The sequence below is a fragment of the Mixophyes fleayi genome, chromosome 6 (assembly GCF_038048845.1).
Source record: "Mixophyes fleayi isolate aMixFle1 chromosome 6, aMixFle1.hap1, whole genome shotgun sequence".
NCBI classification, from domain to species: domain Eukaryota; kingdom Metazoa; phylum Chordata; class Amphibia; order Anura; family Limnodynastidae; genus Mixophyes; species Mixophyes fleayi.
This window is the reverse complement of record NC_134407.1, coordinates 190438348-190462618: the sequence shown is the minus strand read 5'-3', so window position 1 is coordinate 190462618 and position 24271 is coordinate 190438348. Positions and strand designations below refer to the sequence as shown.

The 24271-nt window shown below is 39.0% G+C and overlaps 1 protein-coding gene across 1 annotated transcript in view; it reads right to left on the bottom strand.

Annotated features, from left to right (window-relative positions):
- The window catches only part of LOC142094980 (protein-glutamine gamma-glutamyltransferase 5-like), a 34550-nt gene extending 19649 nt beyond the window's left edge, over window positions 1-14901 (bottom strand). The window contains exons 1-6 of the mRNA XM_075177668.1: window positions 14769-14901; window positions 8820-8999; window positions 7493-7735; window positions 5152-5270; window positions 1849-1977; window positions 1554-1731 (exon numbers count right to left, since the gene is read on the bottom strand). Coding sequence (XP_075033769.1) covers window positions 1554-1731; window positions 1849-1977; window positions 5152-5270; window positions 7493-7735; window positions 8820-8999; window positions 14769-14778 — 859 coding nt within the window. The 5' untranslated portion in view covers window positions 14779-14901. The remainder of the gene's footprint in view (window positions 1-1553; window positions 1732-1848; window positions 1978-5151; window positions 5271-7492; window positions 7736-8819; window positions 9000-14768) is intronic.
- Between the last annotated feature and the right edge of the window lie 9370 nt (window positions 14902-24271).

Here is a 24271-nt window from a genome sequence, read left to right as displayed (position 1 = left end):
GTTAATAAAAATTGAAGCTTTCATAAATTCTAATGGCCTGATCTAGAGTGGAAGCAGGTGCAAGATTAATTTAGGTTGAAAAACTTGCAGATAAATATATGCGTATGTACGCCGTATAGATAACTGAAGATGCATCCATGCCTCAATGATTAGCAGATGCGTCCGCATGACAACGGACACTCTTAAGACGCTTACGTGCAACTTGTGAACGAGTATATAAAGCTTTTATTTTATATGTTAAGAGTGCAATTGCTATGCATTATCATTTAAATTTGAATTAATTATTTAATACAGCAGGAACAACATGCATACAAAAAAAATGTTTTTTGTTTTTATCTTTCTTACAACATACTCTGCAAATTGTAATCTATGGCCGAGCGTCTACTAAAGTATCAACAAGTGTCTGCGAATCATTTGCAAACCTCTATTTAAAAGCAATTTGCTAGTTTGGTGTTTATCATCATCATCATCAAAACACTAATTGTTCATCGTTGCAGCGTACACACTAATTTCGATATCGAGCCGAGCGGTCGTTTATCGCTTGATTTGCCCGATAATCTGATAAAAACACTGTAGTGTGTACCCAGCCTTACAACACCACTTTCCTCCCCTGTCACACCTATTCAAGAATAAGGAGTCATAAGTGCCAAAAAGTCGCAGGTCTGAGTAGCCGCAGTAGCATGCACAGTGTGATAAAATGCAATGCTATGCTACGCAAATGGGCATATGTCTCACACTGAATCAGACACTAATAAGTGTTGATCTAGTGAAAGGCAAAATAAAACCTCTAGTGTGACATACATTGCTCTCCTTATGTAAATAGTGTATTTAAATGTTTATAACATACTTGTCTACTCTCCCAGAATAACCTGGAGACTCCAGAATTTTAGGAAGTTCTCCCAGACTACCGGGAAAGTAGTCCACCCTCCCAGATCCCACCTGCTTCCCTAGTCATGTAAACCACGTCATCATTGCCTTGCCCCCCACTGTATGATGTTAGCCAGCCCCCTGCCACACAATGCCATGATTTGTATCACCACACACCCTGCACTTGCCCCTTTTACCTCCCCTCTGTGTCCCAAAAGTCAGCAACTATAGTTTATATATAGTCACTCAGGAACTCTTTGACCACACAAAGGCATTATGTCGTAGGTTTTTATACAAGTCGTGAAGGACATATATTATATGAACAACTGAAATATATTGTGAACTAAATACAAAGTGATGAGATCTGAAAGCTCCAGAAATAAGTATACTGCATGTTATTGTTTAAACTGGTGCTTCTTAAACCAGGTCCTCAGGACCCCTAACAGTGCATGTTTTCCATATCTCCTTGCTTTAGCACAGGTGTATTCATTACTGACTGACACATTGTAACAGATCCACAGGTGGTATAATTATTTCCCTTGTCACCTGGAAAACAAGCACTGTTAGGGGTCCTGAAGACTGGGTTTGGGAAACACTGGTTTAAACTTATAGTAACACCACATATGATACACAGGCATAGTTGCTTTTTTAGAGATTATAGAATATCATAAACACCTAGAATTTACCTGTACACATGACTCCAGCTAAAACCCAACATTGTCCATATCGAACTGGCCTGCACCCACTCCGGTGCCAAAGCCGAAGTATTGAAACGCTTCCATTCCATGTGCTTGGGTTGGCACCGTTTCGGAAAAACTCATCCCAGCAAGATTCTACCACTCCGCGATCATCATTAGAATTGATCTACATATGTCAGTGAACAATGACATTAAAATTAATATTTAAATTCAGTGTAAAGGCAAACAACTTTTGTTTCATTATATATGTATCAGGTTTCCAATTTTGCTTTCTGTGGCTCACCATGGCAGAGATGACTCTACTGATGTACACAGGGTCTCCTCTCTTAGAACAATCCTTGGATGGATCTTTCAAGAAGTTTGGGCTCATGTCTAGAATTCTCAGGCAGATTTCACCCACTCCGTCTTCAAACTAAAAATAGTAGGAAAAATATGAATATACTTTTTAATATATTAGTTTTATTTAGTTTTATTTAAACAAATATATATTCCATATGTGCTACCTGTTTATAGTGTTTAAAAAGTACATCTCTATAACAAGTTAACTGTATGAACTTAATTTCATACAGAGGCGAGGTTGATACCACAATCTTCCAGGATTTGTTACACAGGAACCTCACATTCCAATGATATATTGTTCTAGCATATAGATGCCTAGACAAGCAGATGTTGTAGTGGAAAAAAGAACATTCTCCTGCAAATGCACTTCAAATATCCATATAAATCACATTTGTAGTTTATCTGTAATCCATGCATTTGTATTTGTCTACATACTTAAATGAGTTTTAGTTGATGTTTCAACTCAACCTTCATGACACTCACTCAAGTAAAACAGATATAGTATTTTACCATGTGTTTGGATACAGAGGACCTGATTCATTAAGGAAAATGAAGCAAAAAAAAAAAAGAGTAATTTTGTACGTTGGCAAAACCATGTTGCATTGGAGGGGGAGCTAAATTTAAAATGTGATGACAGATTTATATTTGGGGTAGTGCATGTCCTAGCCTCAACTTTAAATTTCAGTGCAAAATAATAAACTAATTTGCACCCCTTGCATTGTAACATTGTTTTGTCCAGGAGAAAACCTACTCATTTTTATGCCTTACTTTCCTTAATGAATCAGGCCCAGAATGTTTCAATCACATTGGAAAATGAGCTTATTTCAGAAGAATGTTAAGGGTAATAATTATCATAATAATATTAATTTTCAAAAAGGAAAAATATGAGGCAACAATGTAAATGTTGTTTTACCCTCAAGGTCAGCTTATTGCATTGCTTGTCAAGGTGGTGCTAACTGTGCTGATACAAATGTTGCTCATTCTTAATGGAGGGGCAAGACAGAATGGGGTGTTTATTACTGTGGTTATCCAACGTTCAGTGATAAACACAATTATAGAATGACGAGAACTGAGAACTTTAGGGAGGAGATCCTGGTTTAGCGCAGCCCTTTCACTCCTGCGCAATTAATTTAATTGTTTCATCCACCACCACTCATTTAATTGATTTAAACCGGTTCCACATGATCCATACTATGCATGGTATGAATTATTTTTTTTGCAGGTCCCACCCACACAACATTCCATGATACTTTACTAAGCACATTGAGAGTTTAAGGGAGGGTAAACAATATCGTATTATTTTACTGCGCTTGTGAAGATGATCTGTCATATCTTTACTGCCAAATGCATTTGTTCAACATAATAACTCGCCTGCAGGGTGACAAATGAAGATTATTATTTTAGCCTGATGGCTGAGGTTAGGGCGAGGTGCGTTGTGATAAAGTAACAGCTTGACACTTCAAAGAATGTCTCATCAGCATGACGGTTCTAAAGGTCACTGCTTTATTAAATCTGCTTAACTGTCTTATGTATTCTCTAAAGTCCTTTTTGCCATTTTGTTGTGGAGTCTTTAGCTTTCAGTAAACTTAATAACTTTGTACTGCATTGATATAGGCATTTATCCAACAGCATATGAAATTGAGCTTTGAAGGATTTTTCAAGCAACTTTTTATTGACATTTTTCATTTCCTTAATCATAGGCAATTTTACACGAGAATTACAGGTTTCAAGAGTCCTTGTAAAGAAGAAACATTACTGGAGAAGTAGAAGATTCATAGCTTTTACAAAGAAGCACTTGTCATTGGCTTCCTGTCATACTATTATGATAAGAGCTGCTCGACTCATCTGAACAGGTTAAAAATTCAATAGAATTTAACTGCTTCGAGGGCCTCAAACATGTTCACAGTACGACTGTGATTTTTGGGCCATTTCGACTTGGGTTTGCCTTCTGCGGACCTGTTTTGTGATTTGAAGTCTGATGCTCACATTAAAACAAAAGACCTTAAAAAAAATTATAAAATGTTGCCTTTTCAAGCCTAAGCGGCTACACTTTATACTATTTTTCATATTTGTGGTTAAAATTTGCAATTTGCCTGAACGTAAAAACAATACAATATAACGTAACCGCATAAGCAAACTCAAATTTAACTCAAACTTTTCAGTTTATCTAACGATTGAGAATTTATTGCAAATTTTTGACCTTTAGAACCCTTTTGTTAAACTGGTTTAGGATTGAATTTGAAACAAATTCAAGCCACTCTTCCCCTGATACTGAACTTGGAATTGGTATTGCCTCTGGTTTGCCCTTTGCTTCCTGTTGCCCACTCCTGATATTATTATCTCACATTTTCTCTGTCTCTGCTCCAAGTTTCTGTTATTTATTTGACTGCCCACTGCTGTGTTCTGAAGTACGATCAAATATTTATACCAACAGTACACTAATACACTTTATTGAATTGAGGAATACAGTTTGCTACTTTTCTGCATGTATTCTTAAAAGAAAAATATCATAGAACTTTAACAGAAATGTGTTGATGGTTTTGCAAATGTTACCAATATTTATATTTGCTTTTTTAGATATCAAAGGCAAATGTTTAAAAAGGTTTTTGTTTTTTCAGGTGGAAGGTTGTATTTTTTCTTAGACATACCATTCTCATGCTTAGGGGGAATTCAATTAGCCGAGAAGTGTCTCATGGACATTACGGAGACACTTTGCGACAGAGATTTTGACAGAAGTCACCACTCAATTTTCTTTGATCCCCATAGTGGTGCGAGGAAAAATGAGTGGAGAGTTCTACCATAGTAACGGAAAAAGTGCACATGTTCGGAGGAACACTGCAGCTAATTGAATTTCCCCTTATTGTTAGATATCACTTAGCTAGCATTGCATGTAGGTACAACATTTGCAGCTAACAATCAACATGTCACTTTTATGTGTCTAGTTCAATTTAGACAGCAAAGGTTTCTGATTGGTTGCTGCAGTTTAGTGCAAATTTTGCACCTTCATGTAATGTTCCTATATGAGCCCTTTATTTTGTCATGTCTAGAGACTTTTTAAAGTTTTCTGAGGGACCTATTTATTAATATGAGAAAAAAACATTTCTCAGTTGAAAACTGGTGTTGTCCTTGGAGATAGGACTTCTCCATATTTAACAAACCCTCCATCTGATTGAAACTGGTCAACTTAAAGCCATTTATAGGAACTGAAAATGGGTTTGTAAATAATTCACAATAAACATTTTTATACCTGTCCAAAGTTCCATGGTGTAGGGAGAATAATGTCTTTGCTCCCCTGGTACAATAAGCCATGTTCATTCATTACATATTCTTGTCTCAAGTCCTCATCTCCCAGAAACACATCATCATCTGTAAACAGAGGCCAATTACTAGGACAATTTGTACATTCACTAGTTGCGCTCAATACCCAGTGAGCCGTCATCTACCCAACATTGCAAAATACAGTAGTATGGTATAAAGATAAACACTATGTTTCACCTGGGCTTTGATAATACCACCACCACCATCACCACCATTTATTTATATAGCGCCACTAATTTCGCAGCGCTGTACAGAGAACTCACATCAGTCCCTGCCCCATTGGGGCTTACAGTCTAAATTCCCTAATACACACACACACACACACACACACAAACACACACAGACTAGGGTCAATTTGTTAGCAGACAATTAACCTACCAATATGTTTTTGGAGTTTTGGGAGGAAACCGGAGCACCCAGAGGAAACCCACGCAAACATGGGGAGAACATACAAACTCCTCACAGTTAAGGTCATGGTTGGGAATTGAACTCATGACCCCAGTGCTATAAGACATATATGTATATATGTGTCTTTTTTTAATTGGGCTTTTGAACGTATTATTCAATAGCAAAACGTAGTGATATTCAGATTCCTTTAATTAGTGCCTGATATTATGTGCATGTTCTTCCTGTGCTTCCAAATTACAGTAGCTCAGTCAGTCCCTGTTTTGCTGTCATGAGGCACAACAACTTCCTACATTTTTTTTGTACAGAAAAGTATTTCCCCTGTAATGCGTACAGCCCATTCTCTAGCTAATTTTTTATGTGCCCATACAGTCACCACTGATGTAGTGTATCATATCTTAGGTTATTTTTCTTTATCAAAATCACAAAGTTTATTTTCACTGTCAGGTTAAAATTTTACTTATTTTTGTTGCATACCAGTAAATTTACTAATTAGTAATGAAGAAATTGTGGCAAAATTTTGTTCAGAGAATTTTGGGATGAATGAGGTGGTCCTGTATACCTTTCCAAAAAAAATCTTTGCGAAGGAAGCCAAGTCAGGCATAGCGTGGAAATACCATGAGGTATAAGAAAGGGTGGGGTAGTTATCATCGGCAACAATAATGGAAGCACAAGTTACATCGATGTGAACATTCTGATGGGCACCAAAGTGACAATGGGAAAATATAGACTTACTATATAATAGACATAACGCATTGTTTAGGCTTTATATCCTCCACATGTAAATTATGACTCTATGAAATCTCTCCACTCATAATGACGTCACTTCCAATGGACAGAGTAAGATTGCCGGTTTTAAGGCAGAAAAGGTTGGACCAACCACCTGGATTACATTATACAGGCCTTAATCACGGCGATGTAACGTGTCAGCATTATTTTTTGGGAAAAAATGACTACCACCAATAATAACCCTAATCTTGGGGGGAAGAGGGAAGTCCAGTGCAGTGCTGACTGTATCCAGGACCAGCACTGATTTCTAATGATTGGCTGACCCCATAGGAAAAAATGGTAGAGCCGTGATGTTCCAGCGATAGACTATTGCTGGTCACTCCTGCTTTGTAAATTGATACTGGTTGCCCAATTCTGCAGTGTGTACTATTTATTCACTAAATTGTTGGTGTTTTGGGATAAACTTGCAAATTAAGTCACCCCAGCCAGGGCTGGCGGAACACTCTAAGTCCCGTGAGTGTGGCAGGAGTGTGTTTTACTTACCAAAACACCACGGCAGCCTGTCCATGCCGAAAAAATATTTTCCATTTTACTCTACGAGTATGGGCCTTTGAAGACTTCACTGCGCAAATGTGAACTTCCAGGCAGGGGGTTTCTGGAAATTCAAGCACCGGCCCTGGCCATAGCTAATTTCTGACATTTGGCTGAATTGATTTGCACATATCTAGTTGTTACTAGTGTTATATTGGACTGGTGCAGAGTGTGTTGTTGAATAGTTCAAGCCCTGACACAGGAGCAACTACCTCTTACTCGTACTTCTGCAAGTTATTTAGGTATTACATTTTTAACTTGTGTGTTGTGTGCAAATCATCAAGTTGTGCATGGCTGTCAGCAGTTTTATTTTACCAGTTTAGTGTATTTATTACTTTAACATATTTTACCAGGGTCTTTATAGTCAGAGTACATGGCAAAATAATTGCCAATTACCAGGTATGGTCTCATACATGACTAATTAAAACATGACATGGTACATTGGATACAGATAGGTAATTGCAGTGAGTGAGATCAAAATATGTTTTTGGCTTATTCTTCACGTATTCACTGCAATTATCTAATTGATAATTATGACTATTTACCTGAACACCAAGGGTTAAAAAGCAGAATGAAGTCCCCCAGCAAGTAGGATGTGGAGGCGTCTAAGAACGTCCCTTCCAGGTACAGACTGTAGCGTCCGATACAAGCTGTTGCTGGAGTGCAAATAGTGATTGATAAAGAATTAATAGATTCACTCTCCACTTCAGCGCTCCACATCTTGCTGCCACTCAGTTTTGTGACTGGAAACTGAATGAGGGTCCCTGTTTGCTGAGATGGATACGGCCCTGAAAGAGAGATCATAGTGATTGGTTGTAATATACATATAATTATAGAAAGAATAAATACAGCTAAGTGAATAGAAGAGAGTTTCCCCTTCTGTGCTGTCATTCATACACTGTTGCCTTTAGCCAAGTTTAGTTTTGTTCCTCCCCAGAAAATAAATAGCCTTGTAAGGTCCAAAGTTTTAGGAGGGGAAGAGCAAGATGAAAAGAAACAAGCAACTAATGAAAGCAGGTGATGTGTATAATAGGGAAAAATGCACAAATACTATAAAATATTGTTTGTGTTACAGAGCCCTTATAAGAATGTAACTATTAATAAGCATTTAAAAGAGATGTCCATCCAAACACTTTATTGAATATTAAACCTTCCTTACCCCGTATCAGAATGGCAGAGGTCTGATGTACAGGACTCCAAATTGAGAATTTCTCACCCCTCTATTCTCTTCCCATCCAGGACATCTCTAATGGCTAATTCCTGTACCTCGATTGGGAGGATAATTTTAAACTTTAGAGCTTCAGACACAGGCACTTTTAAGTCATATTTTAAGAATACTGGTCTATCAATTGATTGGTCAGTGCTCTTGTATATGTTTCAAAATTCTTTAGCCATGGAAGATAGGAGAATTAGTGGTTAGAGATAGGTGGGGCAGTGGAGAAGACTTTGAGTAACTCTTGCAAAGCAGTGGTCATGGGCAGTGAACTACTGCTGCTCCGATACCTAGCCCAGGTAAGCACCCAGGGGTTTGTCCTGGTGTCTAATAACCCCCTTCCCAGCCTGGGACACTATAAGCTTCAGGTGGCTTACCCCATGTATATGATGGGGATAGGAATTGCCTGTGTATATAATGGGGATAGGAATTGCCTGGGTATATGATGGGGATAGGAATTGCCTGTGTATATGATGGGGATAGGAAGAGATGGAGAGCAGCCCAGCACTGTCTAAAATTATAGACACACCCCCATGCATACTGGTCATGCCCATTGGTGGGATGGGGTGGTAAACCCTCTCTAGAAATCCTGCATCTGCCACTCCTAGGGTATGGTGGTTTAATATTAAAAAAAAATGTTTGGGTGACAAATAACCTACCTGTTTGTGCTGTAAGCCTCAAGTTATTTAATTTTTCCTCTTTGCCTCGGTAGTGAAACACCAACTTGATGTTAAAGGGCTGACCTCTACGGAGATAGAGCTCCTTGCTCCGGATGCTGTGAGTGTTATGCTCTTGACCATTTTTGAGTTTGTTGGATTCAATCCGTGAAACATCTGGCGCTGGTAATAAACAAGAGGTTTCAGTTTTGTGTTTGGGTGAAGTGGAGGAGGGAATGTGTATAACAAAAGAATATTGGTAAATTTAATTATATAACCTGAAACAGAATGTTAATTGACTAGTGCAAAATGACACATGATTTGATTGCTACTTTATTGGAAAACATCTACTAGTTTGCTATTAATAAGCTCATACTCTCCTGATTCATTCCGTAAGCATGTTTCACTTGTGAAAACCTAATGTGTTATAACAGATTTGGAACATTTTGTTTGTGAGCTGTGGAACAAGTTAACGAGTTAAACTCGGTTATTGATTGGTCATTATTGTAAACTCTGTAAGGTCATTGCAGTGCCGTAACTATACATTTTGTTGCCCTGGGCGAGACTGGGCACCGGCGCCCCCCATCTAAGGAGGGGGTGGGGAGGGGGTAGGAGGACAGAAAGAGAGAGAGATTTTAACTTACCAGAGTTTGATGCTTCAGCCGTTAAGTTCTGCCGTGGAACGCATGTGCGTGGGTCATTTGGAACGCAGTTTGCTTTCCAAATGCAGAACTTCCTGTCAGTGGAATGCACATGCGTTCCATGGTGGAACTTAACGGCTGAAGCATCAAACTCTGGTAGGTTAAAATTTCTCTCTCTCTTCAGCCCTTAAGCGGAACTTAAGGGCTGAAGGCAGGTAGCGGGCGGCTGCTGCGCCCCCTTGGCTTTGCGCCCTGGGCGACGGCACCGCCCGCACCACCCTCGTTACAGCACTGGGTCATTGTTTCCAATGAGATAATGTGAAGTTATTTGCTGTTTTTTAATGTTGCTTTCATGTCTATGGGGTAGAACCGGAAATCGGTGGTTCCATAGAACCGCCACATAGTAAATATACCCCTACATGTTTTATACCATTGTTATTATAGTCACACATATCCTGTCTAAAAACTGAAAAGAGGTTAGAAGCCCTTTATTTAAACCATATGTATAAAAGGCAGCATTTTCTTTAATTCTATGGAGTTTTGGAGGAAAGCAGGATTTCATATAAGTTGGAACAATAGCTAAAATACTTGTAGCCCCACAAACATGTCTTAAGTATTTAATTTCTGAGTCTCAGGCACAGATTTAAGGAAAGGCAACCAGAATTGCAGGGGCAGCAATCTGCTCTTTATATAATCATAGGTTCAACCAGTAAAAGCCAAGAGCCGAGGAAGTAGACCTAATAGAATTCCATGTAACATAATCTTTTTCCACTACACATGTATAAGCAAAATGCTTCTTGCATGGATCTTTAAAACCAATGTTTTCTCAATTGTGTACAGAGGAATGTCTTTGATCATATATTTATTAATTAGCACATTACATCTGGAAGCTGTATTGACTCCACCTATTACTATTGCTCAGTCATGTTCCAATATTAATTAAATTGGGGTGTCAACTATTGCAACCTCTCTATGTTTAGTATGACACAAATTACTTCTACCAAACTCACAGGACCTAACACGGCACATTATACTGTAAATGTATTTCTTACTGCAACTTCTTAATATATTTCCTTTAATATAACATATGGTACCATTTCCACCCACTTACATGTGACATTTCTGCAGTACTTACAACAGCCTGACTACACGTTCATGACCACAAACTAGAGTACACAAAGTCTAAGCTATACAACTATTTTAAAATTAATCATTTCCATAGAATAACACAAATGATTATGTATAAATCAAAACTATAAGATACAGATGAGTATAAAATGTATGGCACTGAAATATGTATCAAGGTTGGCACTGTTGAGTATAATAAAATGTGCAATGTGTAATATTACATTTGGACAATAACGGATGTACTGTGCTGGGTACTGATGAATGCAGGGCACTGAAGGGTATCTCAAGTTGGCCACTGGTGGGTGTAATATTATAAACTGCTTTGGTGCTGAGAGGTATAATATAATGGGCAACAAGGAGTATAGCATCCAGGACACTGATGGGTATAACATGCTGCATCCTCAGGAGTATAACACTCTGGACACTGATGGATTCAAAGGATTTCATTCAGAAAGCAAAATTTGTACCTAGTGAAATCATGTTGCAATGGGTGCAAATGTAATTATTTATTTTTTTGCATGCAGGGAAAATACTGTCTGCTTTTGCATGTAGAACACAAATACTGGACAGCTTTATTTTTACCCTGCAATGTAGAGTTGAGCTAGGACATTCCACCGCCCAACTATAAATCTAACCACACATTTTAAATTTGCACTTTTGCAATTTGTTATCTTCACATACAGTTGTGAAATCACGCTGTGTGATTTGTGGACTCATGCGATTGACACATAAAGACACTTGTGATTTATCGCCTCTTTCTGTGTAATCTGAACTGTCATCGTCTCGCTGCCTTACAGTTTATTGTCATTTGTTGTTCCTATGCATTGTTCACCATATGTTATTGTATGCAGTGTGTATGTTATTTAAATTAGACAAGTTAATCTTAAATGTCGCCAGGTGGAGTGTCAGGGATTAAAGAACACAATAGGTCTGGGTCAAACATTTGACAAATGTAGATATAATACTATCAACCTTTACACGTTTAGTCAACAAGGTCATTGCTATAGAGCAGCCTGGATTAGACTCCTAGGCACTTTCTCCACAGGGAGCCAAGAGTCCCAAACCACCAGGAATTAGGCCACGTAGGGTTAAGGTTTATCATTTTCCTAACACAATCTAGTTGCCGCCCCTAATCTGCCCACCAGTAGCTCCACCACTGTGGGAATAATGAAGAGGATATAACCTATGTTTTTCGACTGTATGGGTGTGTTTGTGGATTAGTGACTAGGAACTGCACTTCCATCACATGTGTATGCGGTACCTGTAAAGAATCGCATCTGTCTGGTGATTGCATATTTGCATGTCTGTAGTGCCATCTACGGAATAAGATGTGTTTTGGTTGCAACAATCTGCCTAGGTGATTTCAAAGAACCCACTAGGACATGCGGTTCAAACAAGTACACTAGGGTGGCTCTCTTCACTACTGTTTGCAACAAATACTGTTCTATTAAATTTGCCTTTAGACAAACAAGCAATTGAAATGCCTCAATGCAGCAAATAATTAAATTCTGCATTTATACATATAAAAACTTAAAGCGCCTGATTCATTAAGGACCATATATGCTGATACATGCTGTATTTTGTGACAGGGGACAGGGTTAGGATGAGGGTGTCACCACGCTCCCTCCTGCACTTGCTACCTTACCTTTACTCCTAGGTCTTCTGGGGTGGAATAAACTACAATTTGACAAGTATGCCTGTAATTGCAATAGTAACTTCTTTAATTGGCTAACTGAATAGATTAAAATTGCGAGCGTCGTTCTAATGAAGAGAAAAAGCTTTCAATTAGCCAATATTATTTCACCTACACTTTTTTTCTTTCACGCACAACCATAGTTGCCTACTCACCCGGAAAGTCCGGGAGACTCCTGAATTTTTGTTAATGAAGTGGGTGGGGGCGGGGTTAATTGCGTCATGTGTATTGTATGGCATTGCGCTATTATTATTATACCTAATAGCGCAAATAGTGTGGCAAGACGCTGCCAACTTCGGAGATCTCCCAGAGGGGTGATCTCCAATGTTGGCAAGTATGCGTATAACCCATATGCCTGCTAACCATACTGTTTACATAACTTACAGTAAAATTATGTTATCCTTATTCAAAGTATTGAGGTTGCTCTGAAGATAAAAAATATTATAAATAACTTCCTCGGTAACTGAGGGAAGGCTGTATAAAGCTCTGGCTATATTACTTTGTACCAATCATGAAATGGTTAAGTGAGGGGATTCCAGTCTCCTTCCTTATCTTTGACTTTATCTTTCTGCATATGTTTAAAGTATATTTCAGTGTTGCTGTAGTAGTAGGTACATATTATTTATACAAGTTGTTTGATGACAGACTTTGCTGTATATACCATTTAACTTAACTACTGATTATTTCCAAGTCATCATTGTGTTTACAGGGAAAGCTGTACTGTGTTTGTAAAATAAATCAACTCAAAGTACTCCAATTCTCCTGGCCCTATGTCAGGATGACGTGACTAACACATATATAGCAATGTCTGACTTGTCACATTTGACTGATGAGGAATTTATTTAAACAAACTTTAGTACTTTGCTGGTTGCAGTTTAAATAATGCAGATTACAGAACTATTGCTTCATTTATATATTGTCTCTCAAACACAGCATTAAAAGTATAATATCTATAACTGTGTTTGAGAGAGAATATATATGAAGCAATAGTTTTGTGCTCCTGTTAACATTCTACGATATAAATCTAGCAGCATACAAAAGAAGTAGAAGACATTTAAGGAGCTGTCACCTCAATACCACATATATTACAGATTACAGCATTATCATATTTGCCAGCATGTGAATACCATCCCCATGAAGACGATGCTGGACATGTGTATGGCTCTGGTGTGTTCTGGGTTTCCCGAGACAGACTTTCTTTTTTGCCCCTGAAAATTTTTGTCTTGTCATTGTTTGTAATAATTACTATGTTGGTTTAGCAAGTGGGAGATTTGTACTTTGTCTGTTTTACTCAAAGATTTTTATGATTTTTTTTTAGACTTAATGATGAAAGTAGTTGCCTCAAATTTCTGCTTATAAACATTAAAATGAATTGTAGATAGACATTTGTCATTATATCCTCCAATCCAACTAATCCCAAAACATAACTACTGTAATGACTAATATAATTATTGCATCATTTTATTCTTTTAACTCACAGTAAATATAACTGAAAACCTCATTGTTAATGGAGAAAAAAACACCCAAACATAGCTAAACACTAGTAATCATTTCATCTCAATCATTAAAAAAAACCTGTGACTGTCGTGAGAAAAACTGGGACACTTGGGGCTAGATTTACTAAACTGCGTGTTTGAAAAAGTGGGGATGTTGCCTATAGCAACCAATCAGATTCTAGCTTTCATTTATTTATTACCTTCTACAAAATGATAGCTAGAATCTGATTGGTTGCTATAGGTAACATCCCCACTTTTTCAAACCCGCAGCTTAGTAAATCTAGCCCTTGGTAACATGTGAATCTCAACTATAAAGAATGACAATGTCTAACAATGTCTAACCAAGGATTATTTATTATTACAGAAGAGGGAAATGTGAATTGTCAATATGTAAAATAGATATTGATTTTAATATCTGTTATCCTACTCACAAATGACCTGGAAATCAATATTTTAAACTAGACCTTGATCCCCTCTGTTTAGTAAAGGATATCAAATGTTTATTCTAAACTAAAACCCTCACGTTTACCATACATATTTCCCTATAGTAACTAAGGTCAATTGTTTTGTAGAGTAGTTTTGCAATACACTTTACTAGATTAAACAAATCCAAAATTTTGTTAAAATCCTTCAAACTAAAAAAAAAAACCATGAAAATACCCAACACAGAATGGATGCAGGTACAAAGCTCTCAAGGCGACATTTGTTTATGTATATCCCAGATAGTCTAAATGAATCTATTGTGTTTGCCCTTACCATCTCTGCTGTTAGACAGTTCTTTATTATGCTGACTTTTTGCTATAAATAATAAATGACTAAATATAACTAAAGATTTCAGTAGCTAATTAGACAAAAAAAAGACACAATATATAAGATAATGTAAACTGTCTTTGTACATCTTTGTCCACACAACTTCACAATTCAACATAGCAGATGCAGTATAGATTCACACCACAAATAGATTATGCTTAGTAGGTAATAGTAAAGTACTTACGGTAAGCCATAGTGAGCAGCTACTGCTGCCAGGCCTCTGTCTTTTATGTGCTGTGCAGAATGAAGAGCATCATTCTGAGATGAATCAACTTTGTAGTATTGCTGTGCTCCTGTCCAACCTGCCTCCTCCTAGTGCTTGACTCTGCCCAGATCCTCCTTACTTTCAGTCATATTTGTCTAAATTATAGGAAGCTTACACATAAACCTCACTCGCATGACAACTTATGGCAATGCAGCTAATTATAGAGATACGTTTACTGCATAGTTATTCAAGGTGGATTCAGGCTGTCAAACGAAGAAATGAGCAGCATTTAGCAGTTGCAGTTGGTTTGACACTAAAGGTCATTTAAAGTGCAAAAATGCAAAATCGGGACATTCCTAGCTGGGTGCAGGCTAGGTGTATGAATGTTTTGACTAGAGATGCTCAGGCTCGGTTCCTCGGGAACCGAACAGACCCAAACTTAGGGAATCCAAGTACCGAGCCGAGTCGGCTTGGTACTTTCACGATTTATTGGAATCGAAAATGAGGCAAAACGCCATTGTTACGTCATCAGATGTCGGATCTCGCGAGTTTTAGAATCTAGAAATACCGCCCTCCACGGGGATCTAGCGCCATTTGAGAGAGGGACACAGAAAGGGTAGCACAGAGTGTAGAGCAGTTGGGCAGGCAAAGTTATAGAATTGTAAGAGGAGGGTGGTAGCAGTGTTCAACAAAGCAATCAGAGAGAGCTCCATTGCTCCATTGCTAATTCTCATTGCAGAAAAATACAAATCCTAGTTCTGTCAGGGTTGGTGTAATTCTGCAGTCAAATTCTACTGTGTTATGTAGGTAACACACAAAAAGGAGAGCTCCATTGCTAATTCTCATTGCAGAAAAATACAAATACTAGTGCTGTCAGGCTTTTCTTCTGAATTTGCACCAAAAAGTGTACGGTGTTATATACACCCAATGAGAAGAGCTCCATTGGTCCATTGCTAAGAGTAATTTCTGCAGTACAAATAGGAGGGCTAGTAGGCTTGTCTTCTGAATTTGCAGGAAAATTCTACTGTGTTATATAGGTAACACACAAAGAGGAGTGCTCCATTGCTAAGAGTCATTGCAGAAATAGAAATTATAGGGCTGGCTGTCTTGGTCTAAATCTGCAGTTACATTTTACTGTAACCATAGCTAACTCAGAAACAGGAGAGGTGGCAGGGTCATTGCTGAAACAGAAATCAAAATAATAGGGCTGTCAGTGTTCTTAAAAGTCTCCAGTGACATTCTACTGTGCCATAGCTCATACAGAAACAAGAGGGGTGATATTGTTGTTGTCACTCTCCTGTTTTAGTTATGATGATACTAATCCCTCTACCTCATGTGCTAAAGCCTATGTTCAAGTGCATAGTGGTTTTAAGTCAGGGAAACAAAAATTTAAGTAAAAAGCTTGCTCCTTTATAAAGAAAAAAAAACTTCTCTAAAAAAGGTGAAAGTTTACTGTAGAAAAACATAAAACATGCCATTCTACCCAAAATATTACCAGGCATACCAGCATCAGGTAGCTCCATTCTCTTAGCTAGATTTCAGCACCTGTAATCTACACTGTCATAATATTCACCCTAATCATTGTGTACATCTTACTCAAACAATACTAATTCATCCCCGCTGGAATCCACCATCACAGAAATCTGTGTACGTTGATGTAATTAACGATAATGGCGTTCCTCATGGAATTTGTAGTTCATTTTATGGCAGAACTGTCACGATTTTTGGGCAATTCTTTTAGAGCAAAGCAAATGTGAAAATGTTGTGCTGACTCATCTACATCACCACTGGGTGTCTTGGAAAAGCTAAGTTTTGTCCTAGAAGCTGTTGCCAGAGAAACTGAAGGAGGAGACATCATTACAAGATGTTGATAGCTCTTTGATCCTGGCAAAGTGAATTAAGTACTTAATCTACAATTACAATATAGTTAGCGGATTTGTTTAGTTTAATTTCCTCCTTCAATTTCTCTAGCTGCTTCTCAAAAAGTATAATTAAGGCAATCACTTGACTCAAGCAAACCATGTCTGCACTCTCTTCACAGGTGACTACTTCACTGGACTAAAGTACATTCCCCTCAAATTCTAGTCTTCTTGCAGCTGTTGCATTCTCCTACATGCTGTAGCACAATCCTGAAAATGACCCTAAACAGCATTGTAATTTTTTTAAAAAGTTCTGTATCACCAAGTTGATTGTGTGAGTAAAACAGGAAATGTGATGGAATTCCCCCCACTGTAATGCTCTAAGAATATTGGTGGCGTTATCAAAAATCACATATCCAGAGCAGGATAAGCCATGTTGCAATGACATCCCTTTGGTCTTTAAAACAGGTTGTCAGCGGTATTACCTCTGACCTGCGCCCTGTCTCGCATCTGATAACCACTTCTCACTCTCGCCTTCAAGACTTCTCCCATGCTGCTCCCCAGTTATGGAATTTCCTACCACGCTCAATCCGACTTTCCCACAGTCTTCAAATCTTTAGATGCTCTTTGCAAACCCATCTCTTTTTTAGAGGTGACCTTATCCTCGAAAACACTATTGACACTAATAATAATAATAATATATATATAATAACAATAATATGCCTCTTAGTGAAGAAGATGATACACAGAGTAGCCTCAGAAAAATGTGACGTACTTGGGTACATGCTGAGGCTGTTCCTGCTGGTGAAGGAGAATCACTAACCCAGTGGGCTGTCACAGTCATATAATCTTTAGTTTGCCCAGTTCCGCTTGTCCCCATATCTGTGGTTAAGTGTACAGTGGGTAGAATGGCATTTTGTAGCCCAATAACTACATTTTTACGAACCTTCTGGTAGAGGTGAGGAATAGCTTTTCTAGTAAAATGGTGTTGTGATGGAATTTGGTAATAGGCACACAAGACCTCAAGTAATTGTCTAACACCAGCTGCATTAATAGTGGATATTGGACGCAGATCTAATACTAGCATAGTCCCCATGACGTCTGTGAGCCGCTTTGCGACTGGGTGACAGCTTTCTTACGTTCTTCCACCCCTAGCAGCAGCAGCAGCGGGACTATCGCTCAATAATTCTTCTGAGGAATCATGGTTAGTGGAAGAGTCATCTAGTCTTAGCAACTTGGATGCAGGACTAACTCCTATCACTTGTGAGGATATTGATGATGAAGGTGTTGTGGGTGTAGATTGCAGGTGCTGGGATCTAGATGAGAGAAGGGAGGTAGATGATGCTGGATTGCTTGTTGTTTTTTTTTAACATAATTTTCTGATTTTACCAACAGCTTTCCATGAACTTGCTTCAAATGCCGCAACATGGATGAGGATCCTAGATGGTTAAGGTCCCTACCTCTACTGAGTGTGGCTTTAAAAACGCTACAAATGGCTAGACAACTGTTGCCAGGATTTGTGTAAAAATAATTGCACACATAGGAGTTGGATTTTTGGTCTTATGCCCAGGCATGACAATGGCCTTTTTCTTATCACTGGCAAGAACTGCTGCAATCTTTCTTTGAAAGTGTATGAAAATAATATTGTGACCTGTGAGGTGGTCAAAATTGACTGAAAATTATTGTAATTAGTGTTAGTGAGGTTAATAATAATGTAGGATCCACCAAAAAAGAGCCAAAATATGTGATTTTAGCATATTTTAGCATTTTTTCTAAAAAATACAGATCCAAAACCAAAACCAAAACATATGAGGGTGGTTTTGCCAAAAACAAAACCAAAACCAAAACACAAAGCTAATCCAGATCCAAAAACAAAACCACTTCACGGGGGCAGGGCCCTCTTAACCACATTATGGGCCCCCGGGCACAGCAGTGCTCTGGGGCCCCTATATATATATATATATATATATATATATATATATATATACACATAAAAAAAAAAAAGAAGTGATATTTATATATATATATATATATATATATATATATATATATATAGCAGTGCTGCCTCGGACGAGCCCCCTGGCCGGCAGGGCCCCCGGGCACCTGCCCATTGTGCCCAATGGAAGAGATGGCCCTGCACGGGGGTCATCTCTAGTTCTAACATATTTACCCACATCAAAAAATTAGACTTCATTATAGGGGACAAAAAGAGATCCAAGGAGTATAGAACATATGATTTAGAGGGGCCACAAAGTATTCTTGCAAAAAAGGCTTGAAATTTATGAGTGGAAGTGCTAGTAATTGGGAGTTGTCATATACTTTTAGTGGAATGCATTTTGCATCTTCTAGCTGTACTTCATACGTGTCAACATTTAGTTATTCCCCTCCAGGGATGCCTCTCCTGGAGGTTAGATCGCAAGTCGGGAGGGGGGCGGACTAATGTGATTGCACCAGAGTGACCCTGCACCCTGCTGTCCAATGCTGCAATTCAGTTTATCGCTCAGTGGGGGTGGGGCCATAGTGACGCGATTTTGTCATTAAACCCTGCTTCAATCTGAGATCCGGGAGGGTGCCTGCCCTTCCAGGAGCCCAGGAGGATTCCCCAAAACTCATGAGTTTCTGGAAATTCCGAGAGAGCAGACAAATTTACTGTGATGTGAGTTCTCTGTACAGCGCTGTGAAATTAGTGGTGCTATATAAATAAATAGATTATGATGATGATGTATTTTGTACTGGAAAACACATTTCATGCCACGTTTTGAGCAATGTAATCAAAACCTACATACACACAAATGTGACACATGTAATAAAGAACACAAATGTCTCCTCACTCTTTCATAATGTATTTAGACCATCAATGAGGCTCAACAGAGCAGTATTGGATAGGAAACCTGAAAGCTGAAATTATTGAAGGGGGTGTTCTAAAGTGTTACTGGGGGGATCTTTGAAGTGCTGTTTTCACTCTTTCCCCATATGCATTTAGTGTCGGATCGGCAACACCACACAAGTAGGTGCATTTAGGTGTGCACCTAGGGATATTTTAGGTTGAAAAATAGGGGCATATGTGCATGTTTTTCACTTTCATAAAGGATCTTTAATGTCTTCAAATTACTGTTTGGACCTTTAGAATAACTGAAAAATAATAGACAAACAAATAAATGTGACAAGTTCAGCAATAATCATTATTAATTAGCAATTATTGTAATTATAACTACTATCAAATCAAATTTCATGAATACAGCTGAAATATATCCTGTTGGGTCATTAGAGCAGTTGGCAGTTTGTGAAATGATAATGGCCTAGTATTTAATTGTACATTCTCATATACAAGAGTAAATGCAATAACTTTTGTGTCTATGTGTAATAAATAGTTTTTATAGTATTGGCAGAAAATAGTGCTTTTATATAGCTTTAATATATGTCTCAATAGCTTAAAGTGGACCTTGTTGTCTACATATAGTGATGAAGCAATTTTCTTAAGTCTGCATCTATAATGATGTCACCAGATTTTAGTAGAATTATAGGCTGAATTCTCATGAACCACAAAAATGAGACCCCTATGTCACAATTCATGTAAATTATAACTTTGTCCCAGACTCATAAGCTCAGACTTACATCTAGGACTTAGAAAGTCTGAGGGCCTGAGTCATTAAGGAGAGCAAAGCATAAAAAAGGAGTAACATTTGCACCTGGGCAAAACCATGTTGCATTTGAGGGGGAGGTAAATTTAAAATGTGGGGATAGATTTATAGTTGGGATAGGTCATGTCCTAGATCAACTTTACATTTCAGTGTAGTAATAAATATATTAAGTATTGGTGTGCTAGATGAAAAAACAGTCATTATTTAACTTATGCGCAAAATAATAAACTACTTTGCACCCCTTGAATTGTAAAATGGTTTGTCCCAGAGAACATTTACCCATTTTTTGCCTTCATGACTCAGGCCCTGAGAGTTGCATTTTTTAAGTGGCGGCTCTGACAAGCCTTCAACTCTCGGCAGCTTGCCGTCATTTTTTTAAAACGCCAATTTTATTAAAAACAAAGCCCATTGCATTTTGTCTTTAATAAAATTGCCATTTTAAAAAATTACGGCAAACTGTAGAGCAGGGTTGTCCAAGGTTGTGGCAAGGGGGCAGCACTCTTAATGGAAAAAAAAAATCCTGGAAAAAAAAATAGAAAAGAAACTACTTACCTTACGGTCACGCGGTCACATCAGCTGGTACTCCGGCTCCCTCCCTTGTCTCCTCCTCCGTGCGGCACTCACAGTGAATGCCCGACATCCATTGTGGAGCGCAGCACAGAAGAGACACCCGCGCGAGAAGAACAATCAGCAGCACAGAATTGGAGAAAAGAAGAGTAGAGGACAGGAGAACAAGCCGATTAAAAGGTAAGTTAAGGGGGATTTTTTTTATTATTTCAAGGGACGCTGACAAGTGCATAAAAGTCACCTGGTCCTGGAGCATCATGGACCTTATCTCCCTGCTACATACTTCTACTTGTATTACTAATGGGGCATTATATATTATTCTCTTTGGCCCATTATAAGTTGTTATCCCTTAACTAACAGTGGTGTAATTATCAAAACAGGTCACAATTTGGGGTCACAGTGATGTATATGTCAGGTACCGCAGGCCTGGTCAGGGCACCCTGATATACAATCCCTGGTTTAAATGATATTGCATCGAAACAATACAAAAAGTGATTATAGTATAATAACTAGAGAGGATTTTTTGAACAGGGCGATTGAAAGGTAAGTATAGGGGGATTTGAAAAAAAAGTGATATATATAAATATATATATATATATATATATATATATATATATATATATATATATATATATATGTTAACTATGTTTTCTATGGTTTTTGGATGATCAGCTATCGTTATTGTTAGTGTATCTTATGTGCAGCCCAACCTAACTCGTCTTCTGCCAATGTGGCCCAGGTAGGCTAAAAGGTTGGACACCCCTGCTGTAGAGATTTGGTGGTTTGTCGGAGTCTCTGCTTGATTAATACACACCTATGTGTCTTGATGAGCAATGATGTCATACAGGTGCTGGAGAGTATACTTGTCGTGTGCCCTGTCAGATTATTGAGTCTAATTGACCTGTGTCGCATACCTGTTTCCGCTTCTCCATATACTTGGCCCAGCTTGTGTGTAAGTACCATATGATGCTGCCTGCATTGTGACCGGGCTACCACCGCTTGCTCACTCAAATACATTGCTCTAGTTTTCCAGTTTGACAAAATACCAACAGTGCTTGCCGGTGTTAAAATTTACCTATAGCCCTGGAATCTATAGACGACTTCATTGCCATGTGAATTGTTATTAATGACTCCTAATCCTGCTATTGTTCAATGCGGTTCCTGTCTGCCTCTCTTCTGATGTTCACCATTAGCACCGTTGAGTTCTCGACGCTATACTCTGACAGAGGATCAGCCTCAAACTTATTGCTACGAATATTGTTGTTGCTCTAGGGTTCCTTAAAACTGATGATATACTGTATATTACTTTGAGAGGGATGTAGTCATTCTGGCGACACTGAATCTGTTGACAGTCAGGCTGTCATCACAAAAATGGCGACAGAGAGTCTGTCGACAGATTCAGTGTGTTGACATGGTTAAAATGGTGACAACATGCTCCTCCTAAACACATTACCTGGGGCTTTCTTATGCTGTCAGCGCTGAGGACATACAGAAATCCCTAGGTTATAAATAGACCTAGCGGCTGTAATTATATCATTACATGTTGGGAGTTCTTGCTGTCAAGAGCTAGTATGCAACGTTTCTAAAGGATTTTTTATTTTTCCAAGCACTGTTCTGTGGACTATTTTTTTTTTTTATATAAGCTGAATGTATTTATTTTATTTTTATGAACATGGCTTTATTTCTAGAGGCAAGTTGCTAGATCGAGGGATATAATTTTATGGACATGGGTTTTCTTATAGGTGCAAGCTGCTAGATTGAGGGATATAATTTTATGGACATGGACAAGCATGGATTACACATGAAGAACATGGATGTTGGTGAGTTTTACAGGGGTGGGTGTTTTTTAGTTTTTTCAAAATAAATTGAGGTGTGTGGTTTATTTACATTTTGCCTTGGTGCATTACAGGTCCCTGTGGGCCCTGGGTGCAGGGATATGCTGGCACTTGTGGTTCCCCAAGTAACAGCATGCCCTGGGAGCCATGGGTATGCTGATGCTTGTAGTACTACAGGTACCACCATGCCCAAACCTGTTAATGGCAGCCTGGGCTTGCTGGGACATGTAGTACGCCAAGTCAAAATGGTGTGTTTACTATAAAATATCTTTTATTATCTCACACCCACTTCCCAGGTGGGTGGGAAGAGCCCTAGTGCGCAGGACTGGGTATCCCTGGAGAAAGGCGCCATTTTTCTTTTGCAGACCTCATCTTCCTACGGAATCCAGCCCTGTGCTAACCAGTTTGGGGTTGGTTATCATCATGGCAGGGTTTCTCTACTGTAGTGCCATCAGCCCTGGCTGGCAAAGCCTAGTGCTGCTACTCATAAAATCGGGGGCACCCCATGCTTTTTGTCCCCCTGATTTTGCTAGTACCAACCTAGGCTGGCTGCACTAGCATTAATCTTTTCTTGGGGGGGTGGGAGAACGCTGTTTTTTATGCACTGTGTATTATGTGTATTATTTACTGTGTTGTACAAATGGGTCTTGTGTTTGTATTCAGTTTTTTTTTGGGGGGGGCATGATGTGTTTTTTTTTCCTAGTATTAACTATTTTTTTCCCAGCAAGTCCAACGCCGCTGACATTGCCATTTGAATGTCAACATTTTGATTTTCGACAGTACTACTTGTCGACAGTCACAATCAGGGCTGCCATCAGAAACTGTGGGGCCCAGTATTAATTAATGTGGCGGGGCACCCCCTCCGCATACATGTGCCCCCCTCCTAATACATGTGCACACCTCCCATACATGTGCACCCCTCCATCTTCACCATATATGTGCCCCCTATCCCTCATCACAGTACATTCCCCCCGCTCCATCATCACAGTAAATGTTCCCCTCCCCCAAAAGTAAATGTCCCCCTCTCCCCTCTCCACCCCACAGTTAATGTCCCCCTCTCCCCCCCACAGTTAATGTCCCCCTCTCCCCCCCACAGTTAATGTCCCCCTCTCTCCCCCTTCCACAGTTAAGGTCCCCCCCCACAGTTAATGTTCCCCTCTTCCCCCCACAGTTAATGTCCCCCTTCCGCCCCCACGGTTAATGTTCCCCTCCACCCCCCACAGTTAATGTCCCCCTCCCTCTCCCCCCTCCACAATTAAGGTCCCCCTCTCTCCCCCTTCCACAGTTAAGGTCCCCCTCTTCCCCCTCTCTCTCTCCAAACATCAGGTCCTCCAGACTCTCCCTGTCCCCCCTACACAATTATGGTCCTCCAGGCTCTCCCTCTCCCCCTCCCTCTACAGTTATGGTCCCCCAGGCATTAGAATATTTACAGGGATAGACCAACCTGTAGCCAATCAGAGCATTAGAATATTTACAGGGATATAACAACCTGTAGCCAATCAGAGCATTAGAATATTTACAGGGATATAACAACCTGTAGCTAATCAGAGCATTAGAATATTTACAGGAATAGACCAACC